The 14,454-nt window shown below is 43.1% G+C and overlaps 1 protein-coding gene and 1 long non-coding RNA gene across 9 annotated transcripts in view; one reads left to right on the forward strand and one right to left on the reverse strand.

Moving 5' to 3' along the window:
* Nucleotides 1-14,454, forward strand: part of ARHGEF9 (Cdc42 guanine nucleotide exchange factor 9) — a 221,819-nt gene that overhangs the window by 197,825 nt on the left and 9,540 nt on the right. For all 8 annotated transcript variants that reach the window (XM_074882932.1, XM_074882933.1, XM_074882936.1 and 5 more), the window contains 2 exons: nt 7,974-8,217; nt 8,929-8,997. In XM_074882932.1, coding sequence (XP_074739033.1) covers nt 7,974-8,217; nt 8,929-8,997 — 313 coding nt within the window. The remainder of the gene's footprint in view (nt 1-7,973; nt 8,218-8,928; nt 8,998-14,454) is intronic.
* The window catches only part of LOC141949407 (uncharacterized), a 75,597-nt gene continuing 66,521 nt past the window's right edge, over nt 5,379-14,454 (reverse strand). Inside the window, exon 5 of the long non-coding RNA XR_012630753.1 lies at nt 5,379-5,602. This is a non-coding gene — a long non-coding RNA (uncharacterized LOC141949407). The remainder of the gene's footprint in view (nt 5,603-14,454) is intronic.

Consider the following 14,454-nt stretch of genomic DNA (forward strand, 5'->3'; position numbering starts at 1 on the left):
GGCCCATCCTAGGAAGTTTGTGGTAGGAAGCGAGTGGCCGAGGTTGTGTTGGGGAGGTGGTGTTACATCCCCCTGTTTCTAGTAAGATCCATCCCTCATCATATTTTCGAGTTGCGCTGTGCAGACCCCATTTCCTGGCTCCTAAAGGCTGGCTCAGCCCAATCTGCTGTGTCCAACAGGGCGATGGCACAGCTCACAGTCACTGGCATCCAACCACTTAGCAGGGCTTAGATTTATTTTCTGGTGTCAAGAATATTTAGGACAGAAATATTAAGAAAAGTTCATTGAGTTTTAGGGTTTCATTTGGACAGAAGAGAGGCAACAGTTTTGCAATGCACTCGGGCTCCAGGGAGGTCAATGAGAACAGTGCGTAACTGTCCCATCTTAAAAATCAGCCCACAGTAGGGTTAAGTTAAATGAACAAATGCTACGAAAAACTGTGTCCTCAGTGTTCATGAAAAGCAGGCTGGGCTGCTTTCTTCAAAGGGTCGCTTTAAGGTAAATTAGATTTTAAAAATGTAGGCTCTGAATCTTTTTTTAAAAAGCTAAAGAACGTTGAAAGCCCTTATGACTAAAGATACCCAAAGACATGGCAAAGTGGCAGCATGCCATGCTCTCATTGCTCACGGCAGGCTGGGCAGAGTGAAGATAGAGAGCTGGCAGGCAGGAAAATCAGGACAAATTTCAGGAGTAAATTGAAAAACCCTGCTCGTTCCCTCTGGTTCTTCCATTCTGCTCTGCAGTCACTGCCCAGGTCAACAAGAAATCATCAGGGAGGTGTCTGTGACCCACAGCTTAGTGCAAAACACAACTCAGCCTTTCCAACCCTCTGCCTTTTCCAGATTGTGCATTGGCATTTGGGTGCAGTTATTATGGACCCTGGTTTAGTCTTTTCCTGATTTCAGCATCAGCTGTTCACTATTCATCAACTGTTTCAACATCCAACTGTTCACTAAGGGGTAGAGCTTGCCTGTAGGTGGGTCCCTCTTCAGCCTCATCCTTGGATCCCCACTCTCCTTTGATACCTGAAGAACACATCACCTGGGCAAAAATAGTCCACACAGATTGCTGCTTTTTACACTGAGCACGCTGCTACCTTGCAGCCCTGTCTGTGTTACGTTTCAGTTATTACTCATTTCAACTTTGCTTTATCTGTGTGTACGCAGTGTAATACTCTTGGCCTTCCAGCCCCACGAGTGCTTGCAAGTACTGTTGCTTCACCAGTGGTGCTCCTCGCTTCAAGCCATGATCTTGGGTAGGGAAGAGTGAGGGGAGAGACCCCTCATGGGACTTTGCACTGTGCCCCATGCTCAGTGCAAGAGGAAGGTATCTCAGAAGACCTCTACTGGGATGATCTCCTGTAAAGCTGTGGTGGGGACGGAGTGATGATCCCCAGTGGAAGAGCCACCCTGTTGTGTGTTACTCAGGCCACCCTTTGCCCCTCAGGAGGGCAGAGGCCACGCTGCCTCTGTCACATCTGTCGCTGGCAGAGCCTCCTCTCTGTCTCCCTTCGGTCTGCCAACTCTGCATCCCGAAGCATGGGTAACACTAAGCTGTTCTTACAAGGCTTTGAGCTGTTAAAGATCCACCATCAAAGGCTTTCAACGTGTCTTTCACTGATTACTTATTTACAGCTCCCAGTTGCCCTGTAAAATAAGCAAATATCATTATCCCATTACAGAGATGGAGAAGGACTGAGGGAGAAATTGCATTTCACCCAAAGGCCTGCAGCCAGTCCCTGCCAGCCTCGGGAGCTGTGCTCGGAAGACCTGATTGCATCCATGTACTCAGGGTGCATAATTCCTCCCCAAGTCATTTCAAAACTACTTTTCCATTGGAATGTGCAGGATTTTGATAACCAGGAGGATCAAAAACCTACATATGCAATGAGAAACTTAAAACAGATTATTCTGTGGTTGGCACCTTTTATATTGTCAGCTCATAAGAGGGATCTAATGACTCATGGCTGGAAATGGCTCTTTCTCCACTTGTGTTTTACAGATGATTTGTTTTACACATGAGAAGTAGAGTGTGACCTAGCATAGAGTAAACCGTAGCACTTGAAAAAAATGTGCCATCCTAAAATCATAACCCTTGCTTAAGACCTCCCCATCTATCCTTGCACACCACCCAGAAATAAATAGAAGTTTCTGAAATGCATGAAGATGGCTGCACAAATTACCTGGGACACATACCAGGCCAGGTCCTCTCAAGTGCCTACCTCTGTCCTCCAGTGGAGAGGAAAATTTCCTCCTTACGTGCTATGTGCTGCCTAAGCCATTGAACAGCTTTTAATAATGCAATTTTGCACTAGCAACCGACTGCACAGGGAGATTGCCCTCCATGTGATTAATATTTCCTCTGCATCACAGGAGGGTTTGACTCTTACAGGGTCTTGCACAACCACAGTGTACAAAGGCAGTGCCTGGCACATGTAGCTATTGCCTGGGGTACTCATGGCAGAAGAAAAGTGATTGACTAAAACTAGACAACAGTACTAAAGACAAGTAGAAGTCAATTTAATAGTAACAGTTATTGAACAGTCTGATTTACAGGTGCAATCCTTTCTACAGATATCTATATCCACTGCAATAATTTGGGGGTAGATGCATAATTCATTGTGGAAGCGACATCCCAACTTCAGATCTTCAGGTTTTCCAAAATAAGTTCAGCCTTGGTTTCTTTATGATGGTCACAAATGAGATTTTTTTCTTTCAAGCACAGCTAGAGAAAGTCGCCACCCCCCTTCAGGGAGGGGACGGTGAAATGGGGATATTTAAGTCAAAGTGAGAGCCCGAGAAAATGGCCCAAGCAGGTCACACAGACAGGTACATCCCCTTGAGCGCAACTGCTACCTCAGGCACAAGCACTTCAGCTGTAAACCTCTGACAGAGCGAATGCAGAGAGCAGAATTGTGGTAGGTTTATGTAACACGTCAAAACTTTGTTTTGTGCTCCCATCAAATATTACTTTTTTTGGCTTCATCGTTTCCTTGTGAATCCTTAGTACATGTTATGTGAACAGACTGCAGAGCGAAGAGCTTAATTAACCTCAGCTAGGGAAAGAAAAGGAAATCATAGAAGCTGTAGGGTAAAAAAAGATCATATTTAGACAAATAAGTGCAAATGACCTAGATGCATCAATTTTCTTAAGAGCTATGCAATGTGATCTGGATGCTGTCTGCAGAGACTGCAGGTTTGTGTCACTGCTCCCCGTGCTTGTTGTCCCGGTCTGTGCCTTGGGGCTTCTCCCACACCGCCCCCGAAGTCCATACTAATCCTACCTGCTCTCATCCCATTTTCTCCTCCATCTGTCACCTTCCTCTTAGACCTCATCAAAATGTAGAGCTGGGAAGGACCCCAGGAGATTAGCTATTCCCTTCGCAGGATTAAGTATACTCAGATCATCTCTGATGGATATTTGTCTAACCTTATTTTTGAAAATCTCCATGGAATGCTGTCCCAAGACTTACCTATTTTGTCTGTTCTAGTGTTTAACTACTCTTAGAACTAGAAAGATTTTTTTCCCAAGTATCTAATCCCATTCTCCCTTGTGATAAATTAAGCCAAGCCTCAGTCGAAATGGAGAACAATTGATCACCAGCCTCCTTAGAAGAGAAGCAGCTTTCACATACTGGAATACCAGTAGTACATTCCTTTTTATTTATGTCCTTTCTAGATTAAACAACTCCATTTCTTTGCCCTTTCCCCATTAATCAGGTTTTGAGAGTCTTTTTTTGTCTTTTTATATTTTCTTGCTCTTACCCGATTTAACTACAAAAAATCATTTTGTATGACTCTCAAAATTGGACAGCATAAACCAGCTAGTCGTCATCCTGGCTTAACCATGGACAGGATAATATATAATACTATACTAATATAGCCAGCATATAAAAGAAGGTAAATTCTATAGCTTCATAATTTCTTCCTAATTCTCTCGTATGTTATCCCTGGGATAATCAGGAGTGACAGTAGCAGCCTGTCCCAGCTGCCACTTCTGCCCTCCCCTAAGCCTGAGCTCCTTTTGACAGTGTGGCTACTTATATAGCTGATAAATCTCCACTTTGTGTATATGTATTTGCTTTGTGCTTCTGACATGTAGTACTTACACCAGTCTGTTTAAACAATCCATTTTCATCCTCAGCCACACATCTGCTTTCCTTTATCTTGTACGTGCTTTGATTCAGCTTACGTGCTCAAAGAAAGGAAAGATAGTCCTGTGCTCGACAAAAATGGTGTACAGAACACAAGGTTCATTTCTCAATACTGCTACAGGCTTTCTGTCTGCATCTGGCAGAAACCACACAAAGCAGCATTGCTTTCCTTGCCTGCATGGTTCTTCAAGTTCTATTCTCTTGTCCACATGCCTAAAAAGCTTCTTAAAACAGGGGTTTGGTCTTGTTTGCTGTTCGTCTTTCATGTAGCCCAGATGAATTCCTAAATTTTCTTGAAATCAATTACAGTGTAACCTAAGTGCATTTGAAGATGCCCATGCTTCACTAAGGACCTAAGTAATGTATGTTATTTAAGAGCTGTAGGAACATATGTGATAAAATATCCATGGATCAAATAATTGTCATGCTTCCCATACTATGGGTGTTAAAATTTAGTCATTTGGGAAATAGTATCTATTTATTGAGTGTTGGCAAGAAGAGGGGAAGAAAGGAGAAGTGGTAGTAGGAAATGCCTAGCCCATTAAAAATGACATTATTCAGTTACAGTTATTAACCTGCTATATGGACTGAACTTTCTCGAAACCAGGTGTGTACAAAGTGTCTTCCATGTGCAGACATGTGCTATTCACCGAGATGTTTATGTGCTCTACCACTCTGTGAAAAACAAAGGGTCTCTTAAAAACTCAGGCTGCCAGTGCTGGAGTTTATGGTCAATGAGTGGGGAATGGTCCTTCTTTTATGGGAGTATGAAGGAAGCGCATTGTTGGCACAGGGCAGTGACCCGCATTCGGGAAACATCCGGCATGGACTTGCTCTGAGCTCTTTCGCTTTTCTGTACCTCTTTGAATGGTTTCATCTTCCCCCGTGTCAGCACCTTTCTCTCCTCCCCCCACCCCAGGGCTGTTTCTCCACCAGAAAGTTCCTACCAAGTGGAGACTGAGAGCTCTGGGGAGGGCAATGGGAGAAAAGATGATTCATTTCTTCTAGATTCATTATTGAAGTTTCTTCTCAGAATGAAAGTAAAAAGTGGCAGGCAGGAGCTTTGCGCTTATTGTCTTTCCCTCATTTGCCCCTGTGCTTGCTCAACGCTCGAGGACAAAAACATGGTGTTTCTTCTTGTGTTTTCTGCAAACAGTCTTGATAGCTGAGCTTCTCTTTGCCACTATTGCGTTCTCGCCAACAATAATATATTCTGCGGGGCCATTTTATTTCCAAAAGCACTAGTATGATTCCATTATCTCCTCATTGCTCCTTCAGTAACTCCTAGGCAACACCATTATCTTCACATCCAATACTCGGCAACACCTGCAAAACACGGGAGCCTCTAAAACACACTCACAGGAGGCAGCGATTGTTCCTACTGCAGCCTTGGAGGGGAAACGTATGGAGCAGTTCAGTCAGACATGTCCAAACCCGACGTGTTGTCCTCTGGAAGTATAATGACAGCAAAAAGCTGTTAAAACATTCACTTAGCATTAGCTATTAAAAACAGCTCATAATGTTTTCTAAGTCAAAATTGGAGAGATGAGAGGGAAAAAAATGTACTGAGTATGTGCAAGAAAAAAGCTAATGCACAGAGCCTTGTATTTTCAGAGCCAGGTGAGAAAGAGGTTTGTGATTATTCTTGTAATACCTTTTATGAACAAATCTCTTCATAATCATGAATATTACATAGAAAAGTATGTTTGATCCTACTTCACCCATCTCACAAGCACAGTCTGTTTAGGGTTGTGTTTTGGAAGTTTTCATCAGCAGTGAGAAGAAGAATGGTTGCTAGTATAGCTAATTTAAGGAGCACATCTTTTTTCCAATGAGATTTGTTATCAAGTTTTTTTGAGAATGTGGTAAAGATAAATTCTATTTCTAAGAACTAGTCCAAGACTCAAATTTAAACACAGTGCACAGTATTGATTTAATTGAGCAAGTTTAGTGTGATGTTTACAGCCTTTTCTCAGCACTTCACTTGGCACAGAGGGAGAGGAAAGAAGCAATTGTCCAAGTTAGGACAAAACAGAAAAGATTTGCTATTGCATATTCAGCCTGAAATATCCTTTTCTTATGTTTTGGACAGCATCACTACTCAAAGCCTGCATACTAGAGGAAGATACTTGTATAATGCATTTGTCAATGGAATTTCCTGCCCCCCTGAGCATTCCAGAGGAAGAAGCCAGGTTTTAAAGGCTCTGAGCTTCTGGACAGTGCCCTGTCTCATCATAGTTAATACTGTCTGAAGATCTATGAGCAAGTTTGCTAAAAAAATTAGAGCGTACAATTTATTTTTCAAGATTAATGATTTGTTTAAAATAATACCTACTGCTTATCTTTAAAAAAATCTCACTACTAAATCTTATTTGAGTAAATAAATGCTGTACATTGATTTTATTTTTCCTCTTAAATGAATCCTTTGATGTAACATTTGTCTTTGGGGCACTCTCAAAAATCAAAAAGTATTTAAGTTAAATTAACTTCATACACCTAAATATTGGCTTTTGCGAGTGGGTAGAGGAAGGAAATCTTGATTGTGTGTTGCTAATTTTGGCTTTTTAAATATGTATGACTTGTAACTTGAATCACCTTACATAGTCATGACTATATAATTAACATTCTGTTTTCTGATGATCTTTTTTGTTATCTATTCCTGTAAAGACATCGAGATTGTGGGGCCAAAGCTCCTCTTACACCAGTATAAATCAGGAAGAGTTCTAGTAAAGGCAGTACAAATTTGGTGGGCAAAGCCAAAATACGTATGATGAGGGTAAGGAGGAAAACAGGAAATTATCTATATTTTACTATGGTTTATCAGCATCCACAATTTCACATCTGTGATTGAGCAGTTGACACAACATATATTAAAACACTTGTTTTTAGTGCCACCTCCATCTACCATTGCCGCCCAGCTGCCGTGAACACACGCCCTCCGCTCTTTGGCAGGAGAATCATGGTAGCTGATACACAGCACTGCGGCACGGCTGCCGCTGGCATGGAGCGGAGGTTGCACTGGGCATATCAAACAGCCACAGAGCTGTGCGTGTTCTCTTATGAGTTCTGAAAAATTCAAAATGAAGCTATTTTACTTTTCCCTTCCCAACGCAGAGAAATGAGCTGTTGCTATAAAACAAGGGGTGGGAATAATCAACTTAGAAAGGAGATGAGGATGAACAGGTTTGGTTGTAAAGGTTATAATATCAAGGAGGGAAAAAGAAAAAAATTAAGCTGGATCAAGAGGTTAAAAGCAGGGCGTAACGGGACAGAGATAGGTTAGGAGTTCTTTGAACTGAGAATCAGGGTGATTTTCTCACCAATGAGTTGTGTACGAATGGGAAGTGGAGAAGGGGCAGAGACCCATCTCCCTTGACTCTCAGAACATGTTTGGAAAACCAAGATCTGCACTGTCAAACATGCCCGAGCTGATTTCACAAGATTTATGCTACTACAGGGCCTTCTTTGCAGCACAGGAATCCCGTCAGGCCTGTGGCCTGTATTTTCAGTTTCTCGTGCTGTGGAACAGAACTTCCCATCATGGAAAATGATGGATGTATATTACCTACTCAACGGCATTTGTTCATGCCTACAAGCAAAATCTTGCAGCGTGAGGATTTGCATTTTGTTCTTTTATGCCTGTGATCTACCCTATTTATTTTGCTAGCAACAATTGTATCCACTGCAGATGAGGCTTAAAGAATCCAACCAGGTTTCACCATTGCTTCCTTCTTTTCTTCAGCCCTCCCATGAATTCCCTCCTGAGTTCAGGCTCTGTAAGTATCTTATGATAAATCCACCTCTCCCTTTCTCTCTGTAGGATCTGATACGAAGAGATATTCTGTATTACAAAGGTCGCATAGACATGGATAAATATGAAGTGGTGGATATAGAAGACGGGAGAGATGATGACTTCAATGTCAGCATGAAGAATGCCTTCAAACTTCATAACAAGGAGACTGAGGAAATGCACTTATTCTTTGCCAAGAAACTGGAGGAGAAGTTACGATGGCTTAGAGCTTTCAGAGAAGAAAGGAAGATGGTAAAAGAAGATGAAAAGATAGGTGAGGAATATGAAATGAATCTGAAAGGAGATTTCTGGTAATGCCTAATTTAGCCCCAACTGTTGGAGAAGCCCACATTTTTTTTGTAGTAGAATTACAGTTCAACCTTGTTCAGCTGTCCTTGGTTGCTTTCATAGTCATAAATAGGTCTTTCCAATTCAATTACTGTTATTTTTGGCCCTCAATAAACAAATTCTGCCCATAGCTTCAAGCCTGGACCTCCGTGGGTGTTGTGGGAGAAGGAAGTCTTTGGCCATCTGACTTCAGAGTCTCCTGGCTGCATCAGTTCTGCTCTGCTTAAGCATGTCTCATGCAGGGTAGGAGGGTGGCAAAGTCAGTGACTTACCAGCCGTGCCCTTCCCTCAGCATCAGCCCATAAATTGACTGTAACCAATGTCAGTTCAGGCTCAGTTTGTGTTGCTCAGCTGTAAAGCACTGGGCATATTTATGATACTGTATAAATAATAATGGGTCTAATCTTACTTTTCATACAGCCCCTGCACAAGTGAGATTATAAAAAGGCCTGTCCTTTCAAGGAAGATTTGCTTTTCAGTAAAATACTTGCCCATACACACAGCTCACTGAGTGATGCTTTGCCACCTAGGATGTTTCGTGTTTGCCAAACAGTGCAGAACATTCCCCCCTCCCCAAAAGAAAAAGAGGCTTTGTAAGCAATCTTCTGAATTGTGTTTGCCGTGTTCCCTTTTTCAGGCTTTGAAATTTCTGAAAATCAAAAGCGACAAGCGGCAATGACAGTAAAGAAAGTCAGTAAGCAAAAAGGTAACCGGCAACATGCACTGTGCCTGGTGATGTGAGGGTGGAGTGGGCTGGGCTGAATCCTGCTGGGTTAGGATCCAGCATCCCCCTTGAATTTTCCCCTCCCCTTTCTCTTTTTTTTATAAAATACCGTTTGTGCTTTGTATCCTTTCTTAATGTATCTGTGGGCCAAATTAATCTCTGGTCTAATGTGGTTGAAGCCAGTGGAATTTCACCAGAGATTAATTTGGTCTCGTGTCTCCAGTCTGATGTCCAGAAGCTGTCCCTGGGGGCAGAAATCTCTCTCAGTTGTTTATCTCAGGCTGAAACGGGAGTGAGTGCGGAGATACGTAGGGATTTGCTAATTCCCAAAGTCTCCCATTAGCAAAGAAAGAAAGAAAAAGATGGCTAAAATACTGGAGATGGTGAGGGATCTACTCCTTTCCTCCTTTTGGAAAGGGGAAACTCATGTTTCCTGGGGCTGCCTGTAACTTTTTAAGGACAACACAGTAGCATCAGCTCTAGGAAATAAAGTATCTTAGTAAAGACATTATATCTCTCTGATGTCACATTCATTTCCCCACCCAGGCAGGCTACAGCCAACTAGTAAATGCCATGCTAGATATTAAACAGTCTCAACTGGCAAAACAGCCAGTGTTAATTATCTCTCGCAATAACTCTTGCAGCTACAGGTTTTGAAATAGTAAATATGGAGAGAAGGTCAGAGAGGTCATTTTTCAAGTTTCCCAAAGCTTCACAAAGTCGTAGACATACTGATTCGTTACCAAAGTACCGTGGCACGACTAGACCTATAAAAATGGGGTTTGAGAGAACTCATCACTTCTTGGCTATAGTCAGTTCCAGGCAGATTCATCCCTGCTTTGCACAGGCATTGGGTCGTTTTTTGCAAAAGTTGAAGGAGCTCTTTGCTTTCTGCCTCACCTGTTTGTTGTCTACTGGCTTTGCTGGTCCAGTAGTGGTTCGCTAGGCCAACTGTAAACACCTTGGTTTGCTGTGTCTCTCCATTGTCATTAGTCTTCTCTCTACAAACTTCCTTTGTTGTCTTCTGAGATGTTCTCTAAAAACTCTCCTGGCCAGATATTCTAAGCTCAAAGTATGTGCACACCCAAAACCGGGCCCAGGGACGCGTATCTTACACAGTGTACGTGTAGTTGAGGCAGCAGCGGACGCTGTCATGAGCTCGGTTTTGCAGATTCCCCCCTCACCACTTGCATGCTTGTCCCTCAGCACACAAGCAACCATGGAGATTATGGCAGCTGGAAAACTGGAGAAACTGACTTGCATGATGGCCATGACAAAACCACTTTAAATTATGAATTTGGTGTTCAGTTAATTATATTATTAATTAAGGTATTAATTAATAATTGTACTGTTCAGTCATTAAGTGACACAGTTCAAAGGTGCCTGAGCATGCCTACCAGTATTCCCACTTAAATCACTGGACTCACATCCTGACAAATATAATATGCCTAACCATACTTATTTCTTGTACAGCAATTGCTCTCTTGTTTTCTCTCTTTCTCTTTCTCTCTCTTTCTCTCTGAGATGAAAAAGGAGGGGCTATTATCTTAGACTTCTCTGACTGTAAAATTAATTAGCTCCTAAAACACTAGTCAGCATTTCTTTTATGAAGAACAAGCTTATGCCATAACACTGGCAGTTCTTTTTATGAGATGACATCCTCGAGTCAGACAGAAATGCAGTCAGACCCCAAGCATCAAACTAAGCGAAGCCTGGTTGTTTTACTTAAGACATGAAATCTGAAAACAACAAATAGGGTCATTAAATTAGTAGCTCTGTTTCTTTTGTCCTACACTGTGGTAATCATAGCCCAGTCTCAGATTAATTAAATTAAGTACCGGCACTGAACGTTTTGCTGAAAACTCTTAGTTTTCTTACTCTGTGGTTTGTCTTGTGCCCATGACCCAAAGAGAGGCACGAGGCTGCCAGAGCAGGGAGCTAGTGGCATTGCTCAGAAGAGGGAGGTAGGAGGAAATTCCTGAGAGTTGGCTTTTAGTGACTGATTTTTCGAATCTTGCCATATGCGTTTTACATATATGGCCAACAGTTTTTTGGCCAAAGACCTTGGCAGGCACCTGGGACTGTGTTGCTGAGGCAGCTCTCTGGGCTGGGAGTGGGCAGACAGGTGTGCCTATGCCAGAAGGCTGCTGCCTGCAGGCATCGTGCGCTGCCTCTGCCCTCCTGGCGCAGCTTCCCCCAGGGCTTCAAGTTGGTTTTGGAGCGTCAGTTATACCTGGAAGGCAGGGAAGCCCTTTAGGAGGAGGAATACTTCCACTGCATTCAACTGAACTGTTTACTCATTCAAATTTACGGACTTTGCAGGACAGGTCTCAGTGGCTACAGCGGGGCTTGATGACTCCATAGCCCAACCTGACGTGTTGAGAGCTCTGCTTCCATGTCAGTGGATGCCTATTACAGACTTGCTTCTAGATTATCTCAGTTGTTCCCTCCACCTCTTAAATGGGAAACCATAGTAATTTCCCTGTCACAGAATACTTAAGGAAGAGAGAAAAGCTGTGAAGGAGGTGAAATGGAAAATGCAATCAACTTTGTTAGAGGTGAAGCAGAAAAACATTTTTCAAATAGTATAAACTGCTGCTTATTTCATGCACTGTTGTACCACACCTCCTAGAAGTATTACTCTGGAGCTGGCTGGAGTGCGTTTGGAAAGGCAGCATTTAAACTACTACTCAGCTGTAGCAGGTGAGGGAGAGGTGCTGAGACATCAGCTGATAGCGGGAGAAGAAACCTTAAAACTGTGCTTTTTAAACTAATAGAAACTTGATCCAGGCGATTAGGAGAGAACACAACTCTCAGTGTTTTGAGAAGATTTTTCATCCCAAAATGAGGGCCCTCTGTGGGGCACAAGTCAGACCCCTCTGGAAGGAACGCCCTCCTAACACTCACGTCTGCGCAGAAATGGGTGCACACATGCAGTGCCAGGCTTCCTTCCAAATTGATTTAATGATGCGCAAGGCCAGATTTCAGCAATATACTAGGATTTGCACTACTTATTGGATTGGCAAAACATAATGATATTAGACCAGATGCCTTAAGACAGCATTAAACCAATTTTTGGCCTTCTTTAAGTCCATTAGACATAAAGTAAATGGGTAGTGTTGGCTCTGCACCTTACCAAGAGATAGAGAAAAGGGCTGTTTGTTGTTGTTTTTTTCTTTTTGCATTGATTGTTCAAGATTTTTGCCTCTCAGTTACTGCCCTTTAGCTTGTTTCGATGTCAGTGTGGTAACTGGGAATAGAATTCAGTGTGGTGTCTCCTAGAAATAGTAAAGCAACAGAGAAATTTATTTGTCTTGACTCACAAAAACAACAAAAAACCCCACAGCCCTTTTTAAGCTACAGCCAGTCGAGTGTGCAACTTTTCTGCAGATAAGTCCAGGTACCACTGAGGAGTTTCACAGCCTGCACCGACACTGCAGCATTAAGGTACATCGAGTTGTGCTTCCAGAACTGTGCTCGTTACTGACTAAAGCAGTAAGACTAAAAGTCCCTTGAAAATGGATCCCTTGTGGATCTCCAGTCCATCCTTAACATAGACACAGGATTACCCAGGGTACTTTTTCCATTTCTAAACGTTTGAAAACAGAAGGCTCCTTTAGTGTCTTTATCCATCGAGAGCTTCTGTTCTGCTGGCCACTTCTAATCTCCCCTCCAATGATTAGTGTTTGCAGCTTTCAGAAACGTTCAGTTACTTTTTTGATCCCCAGCTTTGTCCACGTCTGTCCTCATGCAGGACAGTCTGTACACATAAAGGATTTTTGTTCCTAGAAGCTGTCAGCCAGGGGTGTCAGGGGGATTAGAAGTTCCAGTACCCCGGAAGGAGACCCCATTCTTAAAGCACTGTTTCCCACCAATGTTTCCATTTTGGAAAATGAAGTATTTGTTCAAATTTAAAGAAGTGACCTTAGTGCTCAGTGGGAGGGTTTCCCACCCCAGGAAAGCTCTTCAGACCCGTGCTGCAAGCCAGCTCCTTCTCTGTCCTGTGTGTTCTCCTCTGCACTGTGCCACAACTTCACCAAAGCAGATGCCCTCAGCCCAGACAAGTCTTTATTCTGGTAGTCTGGGACTTGAAGAAGGAGGGAAACATATATTTAATCGCCATCACCCTTAGCCCTGAGCTTAGAAGGATGCTGTCATTAAATCTGCCCATAAATACTCAGCTATGCAAACCCAGCAGGGGTTAAATCATCAGCCAGCATGTGAACTGCTTTGGTCTGCAGTAAAACACCCTCTCAATCACTGAATTGTCCTGCTAATTTCTTCCTTTCTGATCACTTGAGCTTACAGTGAACTGCGTCATAAAAACCCTGACCCAAACACCCAACAGCTTTGCTCTGACTTCTCACATTTCCGCACTTCAAGCTCTTCCCCAGCAAGTCTGTATAGCAAAACGAGATGACTTCATGATAGCGTACTTGTGCTGGCTTCATCCAGCTGGCGAGCCAGGTCTTACCAGGCAACAGAGTCTGTAGGTACCTCCTGCGGTTCTCCCGAGCTTTTAAGCCTATTTTATTGCTTCGTTGCTAACAAGATTGACGTGGCCCCGACATGTTTCCTCATCCTATTCACACATGTAGGCATAGCCTCAAGGGGATTGAAAGAGACTCAGCAACACATAGACCAGCCACTTTAAAGCAGAGGGGCATTTGCATTTTCAGATAATCAGGGTCACTTGCCTTTTTTCACAGGGCTTCCTACAGCGAAGGTGAAAGAATGGAGCTAATCATGTTCTTGGTGGTACTTCCTCACAGATTCAGGGAAATCACAGAACTTATCCCATTGCTTGTAAAATACAGACCCTACCCTCACCCTCTGAGATGCAGGCGTTACGCAGTGCCCATCTGCGGCTCGCCCCAGCACTCCGTGCTTTGGGTCCACAAGCATTAGTCTCACTGATGACAGCGTGGATAGACGGCTCCTCACTCAAGGCATTAGTAACCCAGCTGGAGTCAGTAGGGTCATCAGAGATCCAGTCAGATATACAAGCTAAGGCAAATCATGAACAAATTCGTGGCTGGGAGACCTCTAAGGATGGTACCGGTGACTCGGCAATGGGCACGTGCTTCTGAGCAAATTCTCCAGGGGAGTTTTTTTGTGAAATGTGAAACAGGCCTCTTGGGTTTTCCCTTGGCCCTCGTTTGAAGAGCCAAGATGTTGACATCAGTGTCGTGTTGAGATTCCAAGTGAAATGAGTTTGTCAGCCCAGGTACTCCTGCACTTTCAGTTTGGTGAGGTATTTTAGGTAAGGGACAGCGTTGCTACCCAGAAGAGGCTGCATTTCAGAGCAGTGATGGACGAACTGATCTCTTCTTATCAATGAAACCAACAGAGTGATCTTTGCTATCAGTGTACAGAATGCTGGAGGAGAGGGAGACTGTATAAATACAAGATGGGATAATTTGGTTTTCACCTGGATTT

The sequence above is a fragment of the Strix uralensis genome, chromosome 13 (genome assembly GCF_047716275.1).
Source record: "Strix uralensis isolate ZFMK-TIS-50842 chromosome 13, bStrUra1, whole genome shotgun sequence".
NCBI classification, from domain to species: Eukaryota; Metazoa; Chordata; class Aves; order Strigiformes; family Strigidae; genus Strix; species Strix uralensis.